The 20,909-nt window shown below is 51.9% G+C and overlaps 1 protein-coding gene across 4 annotated transcripts in view; it reads right to left on the reverse strand.

The window, feature by feature from the left end:
* The window catches only part of Scube1 (signal peptide, CUB domain and EGF like domain containing 1), a 114,928-nt gene extending 97,302 nt beyond the window's left edge, over nt 1–17,626 (reverse strand). For all 4 annotated transcript variants that reach the window (XM_020174177.2, XM_074084634.1, XM_074084635.1 and 1 more), the window contains exons 1-2: nt 17,440–17,626; nt 13,853–13,984 (exon numbers count right to left, since the gene is read on the reverse strand). In XM_020174177.2, the coding sequence (XP_020029766.2) occupies nt 13,853–13,984; nt 17,440–17,527 (220 nt within the window). In that variant the 5' untranslated portion in view covers nt 17,528–17,626. The remainder of the gene's footprint in view (nt 1–13,852; nt 13,985–17,439) is intronic.
* Nucleotides 17,627–20,909: the final 3,283 nt, after the last annotated feature.

Genomic DNA, 20,909 nt, shown 5'->3' on the forward strand with positions numbered 1-20,909 from the left:
TTTGTGGCCTTGACCTTTCTCCAGAGCTCTGGATATACCAATTCAACCAGCTCTCCCCTTGATCTTCTACATATACTCCAAAGGCAATACAGCTCAACAGTAGTTCACCAAGCTGTACTTCCCTGGGGCTCCCTGTCACAGTGAATACTGTGTTTCTTTCACACTCCCTTGACATCTCCTCAGCCACCAAGTGTAGTTTTCCTACACCTTTAATATAGTTCCAGGCTGCCCACTGGTCTCTTACTTCCAACGCCTATCAGCATGAGCACCACCTCTCAGACCTGACCCAGTAGCCCCCAGACTGTCCCCTCCCACCTTTCTTCTTTGTCAAGCAGGTGACTTAGGAAGCTGGCCCCGTTCCAGTTCTTGGGGTGGAGCCTAATTCTGCTGGATTCAAACAGCAGAAACCACTAGCAACTGCCATTGGTCCCACGATGGGTACACGACTTAGGTTGTGTCAGTCAGACTGAGGGAAAGGACTATTTATTTCACGTTCCGGTAAAAGAATGTTCTCTTACTTACTTCAGATGGCAGTAAGGCAGTGTGTACTCCTGAAGCATATGACAGTCCTGGTAATTCTCACAGCAATGCTCTGGAATAGGTGTTCTGACTCAATTTTATGGCTGAACAAACTGAAGTGCAGAGAGGTTAGGTAATGGTTCCAGGTCCCATAGTAAGTGGGTCAAGGGTCAGAACAAAGGCCGCTCAGTCTATAAAGCCCACATCCTTTCTCATGCCAGTCATTAGCAAAATGCTTTACCTATCTTATTTCACCCCTGGCACTCTGAATACTGCATACCGAGAGAGTTAGCCGTCATCCAAATGCTCATTCGCCTGTCTGTCCTACTTGCTCCTCCTCTGTCCATCCACATCCACATACATGCATGTGTGCATGCCCAGACTCCTGCCCAGATAGCCAGCTGGCTAACCATACATCCATTCATCCACACAACCATCTGCTCCCCGACTATCCATCCAGCCATCCATCCACCCACCCATCCACCCACCCATCCATCCATCCATTCATCCACACATCCACCCACCCATCCACCCATCCATCCATCCATCCATCCACTCACATAATCTATCCATTCAAATGCTCACCAACCATCCTTCCACTTATCTGTTTATGCTAAAATACATCCATCTAAATAGCCAGTTAGTAGATTACCTTTCCGTTCATCCAATCGCCTATGCATCTATCCATTAATCCAAAATCTACCAATACACTTAAATGTTCATGCATCTAAATATTCATCCATCTAAATATTCAGCCAGATGCTCATCCTCTCAAGAGTCTAAAAGTCCATCCATCTATACATCCATCCACAGTAGCCCCTCCCATCCATCCATCCATCCATGCATCCATCCACCCATCCACCCACCCAACCATCCATCCATCCATTCATCCACACATCCACCCACCCATCCACCCATCCATCCATCCATCCATCCACACATCCATCCATCCATCCACACATCCATCCATCCGTCCATCCACACATCCACCCACCCATCCACCCATCCATCCATCCATCCATCCACACATCCATCCATCCATCCGTCCATCCACACATCCACCCAACCACCCACCCATCCATCCACCCACCCATCCACCCACCCATCCATCTACCCATCCATCCATCCACCATCCATCCATCCATCCATCTATATGCCTCACCACCCATCCATATATTCATCCACTCAAACACCCACACTCCTACTAAATACACACCATACACATACAGAGATCCAAACACTTACCCACTCATCGATAATCCAGCATTCAAGCATTCACCCATCTACCTATCTAAATTTTTAGTCACTCATTCCTTCAAATATCATCCATGCAAACAGCTTTTAAAATACATACAATAATATTTTCAAAAAGAGTAAGATGTTAGAACAAAGAAAAAAAAGTGAGGGCTGATAAATAAGATAAGCTGGTGACAGTATGTAGATACATTTGGTAATTGTATCACAATTACAAAAGGTCGGCTACAATTTTGACCATGCTTCATAGAAGCCAAAGCAAAGAAAGAAACACAATCCATTACAGAGCTGTCACATCTATAAAATGCAATTAAAGCAGCTGTTTTAATGGTGGTGAGGTCTGAGAATTCCTGGGCCTCCTAATAAGACAACGTGCCCTATTGATTAGGGATAACCATGCACCTTAATTTGCCTGGCATAGTTCTAGTTTATGCTTTTTGTCTTGGTAAAATTACTAACAGCAAGGTTTTCACTACCAGGATGACAATACTTTGGTCACCACCTCCAGGACGCATAATAAAGTGATTGCTAGACTTTTCAGCCCACCATAGATGCCAATGGGCTGAAGAATGAGGAAGTGTGACTGTTCACCTCTCTTCCCTTTATCCATCCCCGAAGAGTTCCTCTAGATCACCTAGATCCAAGCATCTCTTAGAATGATCAGTGCTGATGCAGGTGCCTGTGGTAGCCAGTTTAACCTCCCAGCACCCAGGATGGAAGACATCTGCTCACAAACAAAACTTTCCCTGATTTTCTGTTAGGGTCTTGAACTTTTATTTTTTAAAATCATGTGAGAAAGTCAGGCCTGGTAGTTCACACCTACAATCCCAGCACTCAGGAGGCTATGGCAAGAGGACTGCAAGTTTGTAGCCAGCTTGTGCTACATAGTGAGACCCTGTCTCAAAAAAATTAATAACTGTGTGAGTTGCTTTCTTTGATATATAATAGAAACACACATATAAACCAATGAAGAAAAATCTCTGCCAAAGCTAGTGGACTTAATCAGAAAAATCACATCCAGGAGCCACCATCCCTGGAGGAACTCCACAAGCCTCCAGATACCCATCAGGGTCAGACTTTTGTTTAAGGGCCATTAGAGCCAGGGCAAGAGAGCAGGCAGGTGGCAGGTGGAGTGTGCAGAGGGTAAAGGAAAGGAGGGAGACAGCAGAGCTCTGGATGCTTTTTCTTTTTTTTGACAGTCCTGGGATTTGAACTGAGGGCCTCACACTTGTTAGGCAGGCAGTCTACCACTTGAGCCACCACCCCAACCTGGATGCTTTTCTTAAAGGACTGCTGTGGATTGAGCTGTGTCCCCTAAAAGATAAGTTGAAGTCCTAACCCTAGAACCTGAGCATGTGACTTGCTTTGGAAGTAGGGATGTAATCAAGTTCAGAGGAGGTCATATTGGATTAAGGAAAGCCCTAATCCATCAGCTGGTATCCTTCTAAGAAGTGGGACTAGGACAAACCCCCCAGTGGAGACTAGTGTGTGAAGACACACAGAGGGAGGCTGACCCTCTGATGGCGGACACAGAGGCTGGGGCCATGCAGCAGGTGTGACTGCGTTCCTGTTTTCCCAGTGAGGAGACCGAGGCCCAGAATGGCCGACAACCTTGTCTCCAGGCTCCAGACAGTGACTGTGTCCAAATGCATGCTCTTTTCCTGCTGTGGGGGCCCCATCCTCAGGGTACATAAGATTATTATTTTTTTTAAGTGCTCAATGCTCCAAAAAAGTCATCAAGGAAAAAGATGAGGAAAGATGTCATGTGCACTATCATTTTTATTTCCAAGGCTTGTGCCTACCTTTGAGGCTGAGGGGTAGTGACAGTTGAGGGTGGTGACAGGGAAATTGAAAGGAACAGAGAAAGTGGGCAGAACAAAAGATCTGACCAGCCTCCTGACCTCCATCTACTCTGAAGAAGTCCACTCACTCCCTCTAGCCATCCTCACTTCTTCCCCAGATTAGATTTTTTTTTAAATGAAAACTGAATTCCCAACAGAAGACAGATCTCAACACCCAACAGAACAGAGAAAATGGAGCTGCTCATTATAGGCTTTTTAAAAGGTCACCCAGTCCCAATTTTCCTATATTAAATCGCAGCGTGCGCACATGTCATCCCACAGCTGTGGTCAAGAGCCAACACTGGAGCAGACCCCAAAGAGGATGTTTTTTTCTCCTCATTTAATTCAAAATTGATTCTTGCTGCCCTATAAAATACATATTTATTCTGTGGTATCTAGGTTCTAAAAGATTCTTTTGCAATGAATCAGAGCGTCTTCTCATTTTATTTTAATGCTGCTGTGGGATATTTTCTGGAAAATCAAGACCGAGTACAATCACTCAAAAGTGAGAGAGCACCGCACTCTCACTCTTGGGATCATTACTGACAGCTTCTTTTCATTTCCCCTGACATTGGCATTTTTCTAGACATTCCTCACGGACAGTAAGCCCCCCGTGCTCTAACAAAGCCCCCTTCCCTGCCTGGGCGCTAGCCTGTCCCTCCTTTGTCTGAGGCTTTATGGAAAACCATGCAGTTCTTAGATCAGACAACCATTCTGGGAGAGATGGATGGCTTAGGAAGTTGAGTCCTTATTGATGAATAAATCTTAATCCGGTTTGTTGGCTAATTGCGCTCTCGGGAAGGTAGTTTCTTGGGCTGCCCAGCAGGAAGGATTAAGCCCCTGTCTCCAGCAGTGGTGCGGGGTTAAGCTCTGGGTTTGTAATGGCTGAGTAATGAGGCCTGCTCTCTGAGGACCCCTGGCATCCATCGATCAGGTTTCCCCTCTGCTGAGACAATGCCAGAAGTGGGCCCAGCAGTTAATTACGGGAAAGGTCAAAGGTCATGCAAAACCAACATGAATCTATATGCTTTTTCATTCCTAACAGCACACAATGACCATGGCTCAGTCAGAGGGCGGGAATGTCTCTCTATCCTACTTTGTGTGCCAGATAGCCATGGGGTTCCAGCCACTTGGTGACCTCTCCCAGTCTCCTGTGTGGCTCTGTGCCATCACACATTTGTTCATTCTCTTCCCTCTGCCTGGAGCTCCTTCCCCAGCCAAACATCCACTCAGTGCCCTGCTGAACTTCAGAATACATCCCCTGAAGCTTGGCCCGCCTCCCGCCCCCGTGCAAACCCCATCCCTACGCTGGGACACCATCACTGGTCTCACTTGCTTACATATATATCCTTCAATGCTGCAGAGAACTGTCCTGTTTGGCTTAGGTCTCAAGAACCTGGCAGATTGCATTCCATGGAAGTCTGCTGGGTGGTGAGTGAAGGCTGCTGACCAGGCCTTAGGATGTGTGAGGCAGTACGTAGTACCGCTACCCTGAGAGGTGGGTACCACCATCTTTATTTTACAGCAAGGGAAACCAAGGCTCAGAGATGTTGCCTGCCCTGCCCAAGACCACACAGCTAATACAAGGACAGCCAGGAATTGAGCCAGGCTGCCTGACTTCTAAGTTAAGGCTGTCTCAAGCCCAAAGGGCCACTACTATCTGATTCTACATATGAAGTCTCCAGGAAAGGCTACGGGGGCTGGAGGTCCCGGGGTGAGGGGGTGGCTTCTAAGGAACATGGAGTTTCTTTAGGGACAATACAAAGATTCCAGAATTGATTTTGGCAGGGAGAAATGCTGTGGACTCACTCAAAGGCACAGGCTTATATATTTTAAATGGGTGGATTGTATAGTATGTTCTGGTATCTCCATGAAGCTGTTTAAAAATTGCAAAAAACAGAGCGGGGGAATGGAATAATGGAGGAGTAACTTGTTCAAGGTACACTGTAGGTATGTATGGAATTATCACAGTGAAATCCCCTCATATTATTAATGTATGATACCTCAAATATAAAGTTAAAAAAATAAATGACATCTCAAAAAAAAAAAAAAAAGCCCTTTAGGATCTCTTAATTTTGAGTACTCTGAAAAAATTTCAAAAAACACAAGAATGCTGTCACTGCCCTTCTCCACTGGGCTTCCTGGGTATGGAAGACCTCAGAACGCTCACTTTGAACTGACCTTGGCCAGGGTTCATGGGGGCAGGTGTGTGGCTCCGAGACCCAGGGGATTTCCCTACCAAACAGCAGGATACAGACAGGTAGGTTATTTCCTTTCTCCTTTAGCAGCACCTTGGGCCCTTCCCTGGGGACCATTCCCAGGCTCTGGGCTCAGCTACCGAGTGTCTGTGATGGCAGTAAGCAGGGGCCTGGGGCTGTGGCTGGGACCCACATGAGATAATTTTCCTGACCCCTTTGGGAAGGGCCAGGGAGTGCCCCACCCTACCGTCTCACCCGCTGGCAGGTACTGGGGGATGCCCATCAAAGTCAGTAGCAGAACAATCAGAAAGGAATCATTGCCAGAGCCTGAGCCGGTGCTCAGTCAGTGAGCAGGGATGCTAGCACTCCTCCCACCCACTGCCCTGGATTTTAAAAGAGGGGCTGGGAACCAGGCCTCATGAGTGAGTCAGGGCTTCCAGCTCAAGCTTTTTCCCAACTCCTGAGGCCCTTGCACCGGCCAGGTATGGTTCCATTTCACTCTTTCTCCCCATGTCCCCTGTGATGTTCTCTCCAACAGAGACAAAAATAAATGCAATGGCTACTCTGCCCCACCACCATCTTCATGGCAACTGGCCCAGGTACGATGGTGTCAATATCTGTCATCTCACAGAAAGAGAAGCTGAGGCTCAGAAGGCTTCAGAGACTTGCCCAAGATCACTCAGCAAGTAAGGACAAAGCCAAAATAGAATGCAAGCAGGCTGGTTCCAAGCTCTATCTCCTGAACCCGGATGCAAACTGTCGAGGGTGGTCCCATGTCTCAGCAAGCCAGGGCATACACCGAGGACCAAGTCGCCTACCTGCCTTCATTCCTGGACCACAACGCTCCTCATCCTCAGCCTGGATTCTGGCCACAAGGAGGTACTGGCCTGGGTAGGGGAGAGAATGACCCAGACCCCGACTAACATGACCTCATATGAGGAGAGCGGGCCAGCTCCAGATCTACCCATGGGACCTGCAGTGGGAAAGGGACAGGTGGCTGAGTTTAGGGAAACCTTCCCCCCACGCCCCTTAGGCTGAACTGGCAGGGTGAGGAGCACCTTGAATAAGGAGCTGCTCACAAATGGCAGCCCAAGGGGCCTGGGATAAACAGCCCTCCCTGAACTTGGCAGTCAGCACAGTAAGGCCTGAGAGGCCCCAAAGGTCTTCCCCAGGTCACCCAGGCCTGGAACCTGGGTCTCCATGGACTCACTTATACCTCTCCTTCCTTGGCACAAGGGCAGACACTTGGGCAGAAGGCACGGGGTTCTGGAGAGAGGGGTGCATCTCAGAGACCCCAAGGGAGTAGGGAACAACTGAACCCCATAGCTGTTATTATCCAGGCCAGTCCTGGAATTATAGGCTTGCTCCTCCCAGGCGCTACAACCTTACCCATCTGGAGGACCCCGTCAGCGCACCCTCCTAGATCTCCTGACCTTGCACATACACACACAAGCCCCCACCCTCTTTGTCTCAAGGCCTTTGGGGAAGGCCGACATCCATTTCAGTAGCATTCAAAGGCCAAGGAGCCCACAGTTTATTTTCTTAGAAATAATGGTTTTTTTCTAGTTAGCATTCCTCTGATGGAAAAACAAATAGAGCCACTGGAATAAGAAGCGGCCAAAGGGAGGCTAGAGGGCTGGAAGGAGGGCAGAGAGGCCCGCTGCCTAGCAGGCTGGGAGTTAGAAGAGCGGGAGGTAGGCAGAGACCCCAACCCTGGGAGAAAGAGGGGTTTAGGGGAAAAAGTCCAATATGCTGCCCTGGAGCCACGGTCAACACACTCTCAAAGATGGACAGTGAGCCCTGCTCCCTCCTCGGATCTCCACTGAGATTCAAGGTCCCAGGCAGGTGCTGCTGCTCCTACCAGTAGATGAGAAAACCATAGTTCAGGGTGACCAAGTCACTTGCAGAATCTACCGGGTCAGCAAGGGCCTTGAATCCTTGCTACAAATGTTTCCAGTGACCATCAGAGCTGGAAGGAATGGCTGGACCTGCTTCTGCTCTGCTTTCCTATCCTGGCTGGGGCAACACCTCCTCCAAAGAACTCTCCCTGATTTCTTCCCCTCCTCAGGAAGAAGTCATGTCTATTTCAATTGCTGCTTTTCACACTCAGTGACTGTCTCATCTTTTCCAATCTGTCTCTCACCAACTAGTGAGGTCAAGGGTAAGAAACACGCCTGTTGGCCTTGGCCCCAGCACGAAGCTTGGCACAGAGTAGGTACTCAGCAAACATTCTGGGTGGTTTCCTTGAAACCAGTCCACACTACACTTTATATGGAAGACAAACTGAGGCTCAGAGAGGTGAACCTGCCTCCAAGACTTACACACCAACAGCACCTGCTTTCTATTTTCTCCTTCTAAAAATGGTCATGAACCCCAAGGACTCTCCAAGTGGCCGTAGCTCTACCACAGTGCTGGAGCCAGCTGCAGACAACACTGCCTAATTGCTAGCTGACAGTGACTTGGAATTTTAAGTCACATCCAGTTTCTTCCTGCCCCCTGGTCTGCTGGACCTGAGTGCTTTCATCTTGGGCAGAGCACACGTTAGCTTACATAATTGCATGTTTTAAGACTTGAGGGAGCATTCCCTACTGCTCCCCGCTACCCTGCCCAGCCTACCTCCTACTGCCCTTCCTGGCCTCCCCAAAGCAGAATTTATCTGGAGTTTCAATAAAGTGTGCAATAGTAATGATAAAAGTGGTTTAATAAGGTCACAGACATTACTCTCTAAGAAGGCCAATTGGTTTTAAGTTTTTTTTTTTTTTTCTGTTAAGCTAAATGGATCACTGAGTATGTTATTAGGAGTTTTGTTAAAACCCTTTAATGACACACTCTGTAATCTACCTAACTTCAGTGAGTGACAAGTAGACCCTGGGGATATAAAACACAGGAAGTAACTATTAACATTCATTACCTACATGCTAATTTTGTGATCTGATGGCTGTAAGGTTGTCATTTTTTTCCTTTACACACACACACACACACACACACACACACACACACAAAGGAAAATAGTAATATACTGAATACACTGTGGCCAAAACAAAAACTTATTCCCCATAAGAGTCTTAATTATACCATTTTGGAAAAGGTCTGAGTTGGAACTTGCAAGTAGAATAGAGCAGTTGAACGAACGGTCTCAAATTTAGGTGCACAGAGAAGGGGTGAAGCGCAAGGCTGGTTCAGACTAAACAGTGATCACTAAGAGGGCCTTAGTTGTTTAAACAAGCCATCGGAGGGTGGCTTGCTCCTCGTTTGGGGCCTGGTCCTGATTAAAAATGAGAGTTTTTAATTAAGATTAGTAAGGCCCAATTCAAGCTATAATTTGGTCCTTCTCCTTAGCAAATGTCTATGAAAACAAGGTAATTAAGGTTAAATGAGTTGAAGCATTTAAAGGGACTGAAAGCCCCTCCTCGCTCCAGCCTGCCCCTCGGCGGAATGAGCACAAACAGGCCTGGCTAAGTCAGACCAGGGGGCCGTGCAGGGCTGGCCCCTTGGCTTCCAAAAGGCCAGAGCCCAAGGGGGCCTGCTGCTGGGACCCCAAGGCTAGGGGGTTGGATCTAGGCCCTGCTGCCTCTCTGCTGGGCCACCATTAGAGACTGGCCTCTCTGGACCCAATTTCCCCAGGTGAACTCTGTCACTGGTCCAACCCAACAAACTTAATTAGTCCCCTTCCTCTGGGTCCTCAGATTTTTCAGTCTGTGAGGCCCAGAGAGGCCTTCGTCGGTGTCCTTAGGATCGATAATGGTCATTCACTGTCTACTGACATCAGCTTTAGGCCCAGGGCACTCCCTCCCCCACGAAGTGACACAGGTCATTACAACCTAGGATGTCAGGCTCTGAGGACAGATGCCCACAGACTGGCCTCATTTCCTGTGAAGATCTGGGGAGGCTGGAAGCCATGTTTCCAGGGCACACTCTGCTCTGGGAATCAATCCTCTGTGTGGATGGCAGAATACATCTTCTGTGTCCATCACCATAAACCAGTCTCTGAGACCCATAGGACAAGGCACTTGCTTCCCCAAAACTCCAGATTCTGCAAACCCCAGGTTCTCATGTCCTTCAGATGAGAACTGCAGAGGGAAACCCTGGAGATGACTGTGTGGGTGTGAAGTGGTTGGCTACTGATGCTGGCTGTGGGAGAAGAGGCAAAATATTTGCCATCCCTGAAGTAGGGTTAGGTGAACAAAGCAATGCCTCCATCCCACGGATGTTTAACTGTGTGACCTTGGTAGATGGTCACCTGTGAATAGGGATGTAGAGTATACATGTGGTTTATCTGAAGTCAGCACCTCTCATTTCCCAGCCATTTCAGATCTTGGACATTGTGGAAAAAGACAAAATGTCACCCCTTGTCACATATGAGCAGCTTTATGATCATCCACTTATCAGAATCAAACACTAGCATGATGAGATGACCAGTATGAAAAATATCAGCACCACCATCACCATCAATATCCCCTTCCTTACCACCACTCCCATGCCAACCATCAACATCATCACTATTTCCTTCATCATCACCATCCTGGTGCCCACGATCATCAAATCATCACCATCACTCCCATCACCTTCAGTGTCACCATCATCTTCATCACCACCGTCATCATTGCCATCATCACCATTGCAATCACCATCACCATCCCTGTGCCTACCATCATCAATATCATCACCATCACCTTCCTCATTACCATCACAATCAATGTCATTACCTCTATCACCAGCATCACCATCAGCAACACAGCTAGTGCTTATCACGCACCCTACATGCCTGGCCATGCTAAAATACATCAGACACATCACTCCCTCACCCTCACATTCTCTAAGAGGGTACTAGTAGAATATCCACTTTACAGACAAACAAATGGAGGTTAAGTAACTTGCTCAGGCTATGCAGGTGGGATTTGAACCCAAGCAGTCTGGCTCCAAAGTCCATTCTTCAGTGACTCTGCCCAAGTAAACAAGGACTGTTAGAGAAAGGCACAGACAGCAAAAGCCACCTGTAGTCACACAGTGTGGAGAACTGGACCCACCACACCTTGGCTCTCGATCCACTCTGGCAAGACACCATTTGCCCATCTGTAACCAAGGATGCAAACATCCGGGCGGTTCTCATGTTCCCTCAGCCCCTGCAGATGTCCAAGCCCCCAGAAGTCTCTGCACAGTCCTCCAGAAGAAGCTAATGCGGGACTTGTCAGCTCTTGGGTTCATGCTCTGGCAGGATGTGTCAATGTCAACTGATGCTTGTGGGCAGGTTCCTAGGGATGAGAACACCTGAGGCAATCGGAGCAGGGTTCCCTGAGGGACTCAGAGCCGACACCAGCCAGCACTCACTCACAGGGGTTTAAGGAGCAAGTGGCCAAACAGGGTCCTCCTCTGAGTTGCTAATTATTCTACGTGCTGCAGGTATGGCAGGTCTCCACAACTACCCATGCCATCCAAACCCATGAGTTAGAATATCTCCTAAAATATTTCAGCCCATACAGCACCACCAGTCACCAGGCTCCTGGAGGGCAGGAACTGAGGGCACCAGACCATTAGCACTGGGAAACTCTTTTACTTTCCTTTCTTTCCCAGTACTGGGAATTGAGCTCAGGGTCCTACACTAACTAGGCAAATACTCTATCACTTGAGCCATGTCCCCAGTCCTTTTGCTTTGAGTTTGATTTTTGATAAAGTCTTGAACTTTTGCCTGGGTTGGCTCGGCTTTGGACCACCATCCTCCTATCTTTGCCCCCTGAGTAGTTGGGATTACACATGCTCTCCACCATACCTGGCTTATTTTTGAGATAGGGTCTCGCTAACTTCTGCCTGCACTGACCTCAAACTATAATCTTTCTGTCTCCACCTCCGGAGTAGCTGGAATTACAGGCTTACAACTCATGCCCCGTGGACACTGGGGGACTCTCAGAGGTCTTCACCATTCACAATCTCCTTGGAGCCTGCAACCACTCTTAGAGATAGTTAGAGCAGATGGCAGTGGTGGTGTGCTGGAAACGACATGCTCACCTGCACACACTGAGCACTTACTGTATACCAAGTGTCCACCATGAGTCAGGCACTTAACCAGGTGGCCCCAGTATACTGCACTGCATCTTGCTGTGCAGAAGCTGTGCTACAGAGCATTTTGAGCCATATAACCAAAGGAGAAACTGAGGCTAGGTGAGGGTAGGTCATTGCCCAGTGTTCATGTCAGAAGTGGGTGCACCCCAGGGCTTCCATGAGAGGCCAGGCTGCTCCTTGCTCTCATTTTTTATGACACAGGTAACACCATGGCAGGAAGAAGCCCCTGGAGACCCAGCGCTCCACACATCCCACCTGCCCTTGTTCCTCTGGCTGGCACCTTTCAGGTTGATGATCTAAAGTGAACTCCAATATGAGTCAAAGAAGGCCAACTCAGACTAAACCTTTTCCACTCACCCACGTGGTGCCAGGCCCTGCCCCAAGAGCCGGGAGCATAGTGACAGCCACAAAAGGCTCCCAGGAGGGGAGTAGTGGCATGGCCCAAGATTGACAGCTTCAGTGTGATGATGGCCTCAATACTGGACCAAACCAGGTTTCTGCATTTATCCCTAATTCAAAGAAAAGGAAGGAGTTCCAGGTAGGGAAGCCTGAGCTGGGGCTCAGAATATGCACAGCCCAGGATGTGTGCATGTTGTTTAGAGTTTCAGGAGAGGCAGGGCAGAGCCCAGAGTCTGGCTGGAGACCCTGTAACTTCTGTAGCAAATTCCTGTGAGCTTCCTCTGGAGCAGAGGAGGGTGGGAGGGTGAGAAGAGCTGGGCTGGGGACAGGAGTGTGACTCCTAGCACAGGATTCCATCAGAGTGGGAGCTTAAGCTGGGCTACAAGGGCCTCAGGAAAGCAGAAGGGAGACAGTGTGGCCTCCTGACCAGGGGACAGCGAGAGGACATTCAAGGAATTGGGCCAAGGGAGGCACAGGCCAGCTCAGCAACTGGGGGGACAATCATGGTCTTCTCTTACTAGGATGATACTGGGGCTTGCGGTTGGGGGACTGGGCAGAAGGCCACTTGACCCGCCCAGCTAAACCTCCAGGCCCTGCCAGCAGCCAGGCTAGCGCATCCTACCAGACTTTTAGCCTGTGACCTGGCCTCTTTGCAGAGGCCTGTGGGTGGGTGCCAGCTTCCCTTCTCCACTTCCTGGGCCCTGAACAAGCCAGGGATGTACCTGAACCAGGCAGGGTCCAGGAAGGTGTCATGCACCCAGAACTCAGTCTTAAGTACAAGTTTAATAAACGAGATGGATAAACAATGTCAGCATCCCAAAGGCACAATCTGCAAAAGACTTCTTTTTTGAGGTTCAGTTTTCCTCATCTGTACAGTGGGGCAGATGACTCCACTGGTGGGCACCTCAGTCATAGAGAGCTGCTTATAGGCCTGAGGCCAAGTTCTCCCCCAGACCCAAGGGGTTGAGATGATCACCCAGATTCTCAGGAAAGAATATTCACAAAGTTTCCATCTGGATAGAGTCCTGAATCTCGACACTACCGCGGGTGCTCTTTCCTCTCAGATTTTCAGTCTGCTGGGTGGCAGTTTCTAATGCTGGGTGGTCAAACTAGTACCCCAGATGCAGGGAAGAGAAGCTGCACATACAGACAGATAGCCCAAATCCAAGCTCTGGAGCTTAAGACTGGATACCGGAGCTAATCTCACAGATATGGCCAGTTCTCAAGCAGGTACTTTAGGGAAGTTCTGAGTCACACAGGGTGGTTTTAACTTGAAGTTAAGAACCCAAGAGAAAGAGTCACCCAGGCCTTTATTCACTCCCATGTACAGTCAGGGACAGATGCACAAATACAACATTCCATGTACCACCTCCACTTCTTCAAGAAAAAAAAAAAATCCAGGTACCCCATCTCCCCAACTTCTACTCTCTGGGGGAGTGCCTCATTCCAGGAAAGCCCACAGCCTCTCAAGAACAAGAGAGGGTTGGAACAGCCTGTGTTTTGCTAGTGCCAGGTTAGTGAGCTGCAGGTTCAGCATTCTACAGGGTAGCTGTAGGGCTAGTGGGGAGGACTGGCGGGACTCACCTTCACACTGCTTCCCCTCCCCTTTGTAGCCCGGCTTGCACAGGCATTTGTACGACTTGGGTGTGTTCTGGCAGATGGCATCGATGTGGCAGTCATCTGTGCCCTCTGAACACTCGTCCACATCAGCGGCTCCTGTGCAGGGGGGTGGAGAAACAGCAGGGAAGTGCGGCTGGAAAGAAGTGTCTAAGGATGGTACTCTGGGGCAGGGGAGCTCTTGCCTCAGCCCTTCCATTGATCACTAAGTAACTGAAATAACAGCTGTCACACGACAGACAATCTGGTGTGATAAGCAGCATCCGTGGAGCAGCTGCTCTGTGCCAGGCATGATGCTCCCAAGACAACAACCCCATTGATACGGCTATTATTCCCACTTAAAAGACAGGGAAACTGAGGTGCAGGGACACTTTGAGGAAAAGTTTCTATGTGCCTTGCTCTCCCCACAAGTATTACTCCAACTCTCTTCCACTTTCCTCATTCTAGAATTTAGAGCGAGAAGTGTCCTTGGAGAAATTTAAACCCAGCTCCTCTGGTTACAGATTGAGGCTGGGGGGAGCAGTAGTAGAGGTCATCACAGAAAGCTCCCGCAGGTGGCCTGAACATGGGATTCCACCCAGCCCTGAGGCTGTGGAAATATGGGATTCTTCATCTGGTTCCACGCCCCCGGATTGGAGAGTTCAGTGGCAGAACTGCCCTTCAACTAGATTAACCCTGCTCACTGAGAGTTCTGCCCACAGCCCATCTTCTCCTCCTCTCTGCAGAAATGTAGGTGTACACGTGGTTCTCATATCCCCAATTCTGGACTCAAGTTTGGTCAACACACATCTACACACATTGGGGCACCTGTTGGGGCAAGATGGTGCAATCTCTCTCTCTCTCTCTCTCTCTCTCTCTCTCTCTCTCTCTCACACACACACACACACAGAGAGAGAGAGAGAGAGAGAAATAGGGAGAGGACCTTAGGGCACAGCCAGAATCTTAGCTACGATCAAGGTTAATTCATCAACTTTGGATGAAGGAACGACAGGCCCTGTGAGGTATGCCATGGGTGGGTAGCTCACTGGGGCCAAGACACAGACCAAGCTTGTCTGGGTGCCACATTACTTCCAGTTGGCCTAAATAGCATACAGATGGACAGCAGATAGACAAAAGGACCCAGGTGAGAAGCACAAGGGACTCTGAACAGCCACCCTGGGGACAGCCCCCCCCCAGGGAAAGCTCAGAATATCCCCACCTCTTCAATCCTAGATTGTCTTGCTCCCAAGAATGTCCATGTTGAATTCTTCCCCTGCTGGCTTCTGAGCTCAAAATCTGTGTGTGTGTGTGTGTGTGTGTGTGTGTATGTGTCTGAGAGTTCTACCTCTCCAGGACTCTTCTTTCTCCCCCTTGCCCCGATGACCACAGCTCACCCAAGGGGAGAGAGGCATCAAAACAAAATACAACAGACATGTGCGCGCACGCACACACACATGTACGCACGGGTACACATGCATGTACACATATGCACACATACACACACATGTACATAGATGCAACATCACATTCCAGGGCATCTGTATCTGCTCAGGTGGGCAGCCCACCTCCACAGCTGCCCAAGGACAGGGGGAAAGGGCCAGGAGACAGGCTGTGCAAGAGGCCAAAACCAGTGAGTGGATTGCCATAGCCACAAGAAACACTGGTGAGGGGCTCCTTGGAGAAGTGGACACAGGGGAACCCCATGCAGAGGTGGCACAACCTCAAGGGCAGGAAGCCAGAGGCCAAAGTCCACATACACACAGGGGAGGCTGAGGCACTTCTGGGAGAGGACCAGCAGGGGTATGGACCACAGACCCAAGGGTCAGTGCATGGTACCGAGGGACAGGAAGATGACTGCAGTTCTACAGCCCTTTCTCCCTCATCCCTCATCTCTCACCTGAGTGGGTGTCCTCATCAGGATGGAAACATGCATGTTGGTGAGGGGCTGTCTGCTACACACCTAACAAACCTGTTGGGGGTGGGGTAGTGAGCCTAGGAGAGGGGTTTGCACACCCAGGTCCGTCAGCCTCACTCCCTGCCAGCCTGGGCTGGGCAGCACAGCCCTCCATCACAAGCTGCTCACTTTGACTTTGGTTTGCTTTTGCTGGGAACCAGCTCCTGGGGGTTCACAGTCACTGGGCTTCCAGGGAGTGGAGAAGGAGAACAGGAGACAGGTAGACACAGAGACAACAAGAAGAATAGAAGTGGACAGAGGCACACCCACAGTCATTCAGAGACAAAGGATCCAAAGCTGGGGAGAAATACCCCCGACATGGGGGGGCGTATGGGCGGTAAGACCCGGCTTCTGGAATGGCGGTCCAGTCCACATGCTTTCCACAGGGGCATGAAAAAACACTCAACTCCAACTGTGGAACAGTGTAAACTGTCTGGTACCCTTGCAAGGCCTGACTCCCAGGAGCAGACCCTGCACTGCAGTAAGCAGACCTCAGGGGATTCAGCTCCAGGGGGACACAGGGAGTAGGGGCAGGCAGGAGAAACACAGAAGATGTTCCTCTAAGGATGTGGGAGGAGAGAGCTTTTTCCAGGATCCCCTTCCAGGCAACCAGAGAGCAGAGGTGACAGGGCAGGAGGGCAGGGAGTCCCTGTGAAATCCACAGAGCAGTCCACCTCACCTCTGCTGCCTACTCTGACTGCAGCTGGCTGGTTTCCCTGGTGTCTTCTGCCTCCCTCTCCTGGATGTCTTGGCCACTGAGCTTCTTGTCTGGTCTCTGCTCACTCTGTGTTCTCTTCCCCCTCCTGTCTGACTGTCCATCTGTCCATCTCTTTCTGAGCATCTCCATCCTTCTTCTTTCTCTCTGCTCCCCTCCCTCTGCGGGCCCCTCCCGGTTCTCCTGTCTCTTTCTCTGGTGTCCATCTGTCTCCTCCTCTCCATCGGGGATTCCATCCCACACATCCCCCTCCCTTGATCTGTCTTTTTCCTCCCTACTGTCCATTTGCCTCCTTCTCCCTCCCTTGGGTTTCCTCCTTTCCCCTCTGGCGGTTCTGCTCTCTTCTCTACCCTTCCGACTCTGTCTTTCTCTGCGCTTCCTCCTCCGTCCTTTTGTCTGTTCCCTCTGAGCCTCCTTTTCTGTCCGTCTGTCCCTCCACCTACCACCTCCCCTCCCTCTTTCGCTCTGTCCGTCCTTCCTGGCCACCTCCTCGGGTCTCCTCTCCGGCCCTCCTTTCGCCCGCTCCCCTGTCCCCAGGGGGAGCGCCCCTCTCAGCTCCGGGGTCCCCGCCCCGCTTGGGTCCGCACAGCCGGGTCCCCCCACCCCGCCCCGCTCCGGGCCAGCCGTCGCGCTTTCTTTCTTCCTCCCGCCCTCACGTTTTCCCTCCCGGGGCCTCAGCCCACCCCGCCCCTGCTGCGGCCCCGCGGGGCTCCAGGAGCCACGGGCCGGCGGAGCAGCGAGGAGAGGGCGCCCCGGGAGGGTCCCAGAAGTTACTTTGCAAACTGGCGGGGTGGGCGCGCGCGGCGCGGGCTGCGTCCTCGGACGGCGCTGGGTGGGGACCCTCCGGCACCGCGCCTCCGCCGCCCCGCGCCCCCCGCGCCCGCCGCCTCGGGTCCCGGCGCTTACCTGGGAGCCCGCTGCCCCCCGCCAGCCGCCCGCGCGTGCCCAGGACCAGCAGCACGCACAAGTGCCAGAGCACGGCCGCCGTGCCCATGCTTGCTGCGGGCAGGGCCGGGGTGCGGGCGAGCGGGGCGCGGGACCCTCCGACCGGCCGCTCCGCCAGCGCTCCTGGCTGCTGGCTGCTCGGCCACGGCTCCGGCTCGCGAGCCACCGAGCCGGCGCGGCTGACGAGCTGACAGCCGCGCACTCATTGGCCCGCGGCCGCAGGGGGCGGGGCGCCGCGCCTGGCCGTCCAATGGGCGCCTGCCGCCGGTCCGAGGGAGGAGGAGCGGGTGGGGGCGTCGGGGGGGGGGGTGGTGTACGGGGCCGCCCCGTCCCCTGGGGCGGGCGGCAGGTGGGGGGTGGGGGGCCCGGCGGGCTGGAGCGGCCGCGGGCTGCAGGGTCTCGGCCAGGCGCGGCCTTGCTCGGAGGCTACCCCCTCCTGTGCGCCTGCCTGCCCCCTCGGTCCGGGTCGTCGAGGGTGGCCGCCCCTCTGGGCAGCACCCTCTGCCCCCAGCACACACTCGAGGCAGTGGAGGGGGCTGCGAACCGGCTTTCGGGGATCGAGAAAGGCCCGGCTCATCCATTGGTAGAGAAAGAATTGTGCACGCAGCCGCGCCGTCCGCGTTTACTGAGCACCTACTGGGTGCCCAGCGCTGCCCAGGCAGCAGCGCATAGCTGGACGTGAAAAACTCGCAAAGATCGTTTTAAAATTTACGTCTGAAGCCAAGCCAACTTTTCCCCGCGGCCCCGGGACAATGGTCTGTAAGTGACCTGGTCTCGGGGCACCCGGGCCGCGCCTCTGGAACCAGGCACCCGCGACAGCTCTGCGTAGCCTGGCGCACAAAACCCCTTTGCAGTCATCGGCAGGCGCGGCCCCCGACGGGCGCGGCCCTGCGAATGCGAGGCCTGGGCCTCCCCGGTGACACACCGGGGATCGGAGGAGCATCACGGCCACCCAACGCAAGAGCTGTCCGGGCCTGCCCTGGGGTCTACACCTGATGCCCTCGGCCTTGGGGCCGGCGCGGACCCGCCGGGCTGGACATAAATGGCCCCTCTCAGCTCCGGGAGGCAGGACGCTTTAGGGAAGAAAGTTCAGCAAACCCCAAGGCCCATCTCCTTGACAACCACCAATAAGAGCTCCTTTTTTCTTCTCTTGCACTCCAGGCCCGACTCAAAGACAAGACTTTTCTCTTTTTGTCCACTCTGCCTGCACCAGTTTGCGCCCAACCTTTCCCCTCCGCGCCAGCTCCCCTCCCTGCCCCCAACACACGCTTCCCATCACACCGGACAATGACAACTTTCTGCAGCTGTCTGTCCTCCGCCCTGGAAGGCTAAGTCCTCCTCCTGCCAGCTCCTGCTCCCTCCCAGTCTGACTCCACAGCAACCTGAGGCGGTGGCCTGGTGGTTGAGGCAAGGGGTCTCCACAGGGGGAAGACCAGGAAAGGACAGAGAGGGCCCACTGGCCCTCCCACCCCCACTTCTACCCAGAACTTCACCTGCTTTCTTCTGCATTCTGTGGGGTTAGCCAGCCGGCACAGGCTGTGTGCTGAAACCCCGTCATTAGGCTCTATTTTGAACCCCTCTCAGTTGTTGGCGTTTGGGTTTCTCCCTCAGAATATTATCTTGTGCCTGGGGCAAGAGGGCAACAAATGTGTTGGGGGGGGGAGTCCTTTCAAGGGGCTTTGACCTACTACAATGTCCTGTAATGTGCCTGCTTTTCAGGGGCCCTCACCCCTGGCCAGATGTCCCCCAAGCTTGGTGGCAGCAAGAAAGCCTTCCAGATCAAGGTATGGATGGGGAAATGGGAATGACCTCTTAGCCTGTGACCCCCCACAGCCCTGAGGCAGCTCTCACGCAAAGTTTTTGTCCCTAAGTAATTACTCAGGCCAAGTTTGCTGGTGAACTAACATGCTCTGAGGTGTGCAGACAAGGAAAAATGCTCCTTCCAGATGGAGGTCATGGCATGTGTTGGAGGGAAGTGGAGAGAACACGCCTCTGTGGGTCCCTAGTGAATGCTCTGCAGGATGGGGCTTTTGGGACAGAGAAAGAGGTCACTTCTGCCCCTGTGGACAGAGAGGCCTCCCAGCCTGGAACAGGCCACAAAGAAAGAGGAGGGGATTCCCCCATGGATGAGGAAGGGTGTGTGGAGAGAATGTGCTAAGATCCATAGAGAAGATGAGGACCCAGCAAGTGAGGGAGCAGAATGTCCTGGAAGAACCTTGAAAGCCTCCTGCAAAGGGTGGCTCAGCACCCCTGAAGATTGAGCTGGGAAAGTAGAGGCCGGGGGGGGAGGCTCACGCTGACCTTGGGAAAAACACTCCGTGGCTCCCACCATCTTTCAAACCACCTGTGAGACCTTCCTCTTTGGTCCCAGCCTTGACTAGCTGCTAGCAGGGAGGGTCCTGCAGACATTGTGCCTTCCACAGCCCTCGTACAAGGCTCAACCCCGTCTTCTCTCTGTACCCCATCCCTGCTCCCAAGCTGGGCATAGTGTCTCCTGGGAGATCCCACAGACCCCTGGATTTCCCCATCAGAGCCCAGCTCACTGTGCGCTTCACATCTGTCTCCTCCCAGAGGGGCCCCGAGGGCAGGGCTCAGAAGGGCTATGTCTGGAGCCACAGCTCCCAATCAGAGCTTAAGAAATTATTGTCAAATGAACGGACAAGGATACAAGACAGACATCGGTTAACTGAGAATTCCTGTTACTCTAGGGAATGATTCTTTGGCTCTTTGACAGGAACTTGCAGATTGAATCCAGCTGTCCCTCTCTCCTGGCCACCTCCACTCTCTACGCTCTGTGGGGAAGCTGGGTTGGTCAGCAGGACCACAGGCCTTGGGTGCCCAGAGCAGGCGACCTGAGACCTGGAACCCTTTGGCTCCCCCTGGTGACACCTCACTCAGGAGTGAGGAGGAGAGAAAGGAAGAGAAGGAGCTGAGTTTCTAGGGACACCCTCTGTAACCCCCATCCTAGCAGCTGACCCCAGTCCTCTGCAGCTGGAAAGTGGGCACTGCATCCAGTTTGTCTGGGCTCAGAACACACCTTCAGTGCTGACCAGCCATGTGTCTATGTCTCTATCCCTGTCACCTTTGTGACATCCGTTCCTCTGCATGACTGGCCTCTTGGAGTTGTTGGAAAGATGGAACCTGTGCACAGAGGTCATCAATGGGTGGCATTAGGGTAACTTGTAATTACTGTTGTCACCATTACTTCTAGTGCTACTTCAATGCATATGCTACCCAGCTGGTTAAGAACGCCTTACTTTTTCAAAATTTCCTCAGGAAAAAATTCTCTTGATTAGTAACAGTCGGGAAAGTTCTTGAAGACTATAAAGTTCCCCGCAAGAGTAAAATGTCATTACACAGATGTTAAGCCTCAATCTTGACGACTGTAGAGGCTTTTGTCCCCCTTCTTATGAGAAACGAAAATGTGTAAT

The sequence above is a fragment of the Castor canadensis genome, chromosome 8, assembly GCF_047511655.1.
Source record: "Castor canadensis chromosome 8, mCasCan1.hap1v2, whole genome shotgun sequence".
Taxonomy (NCBI): domain Eukaryota; kingdom Metazoa; phylum Chordata; class Mammalia; order Rodentia; family Castoridae; genus Castor; species Castor canadensis.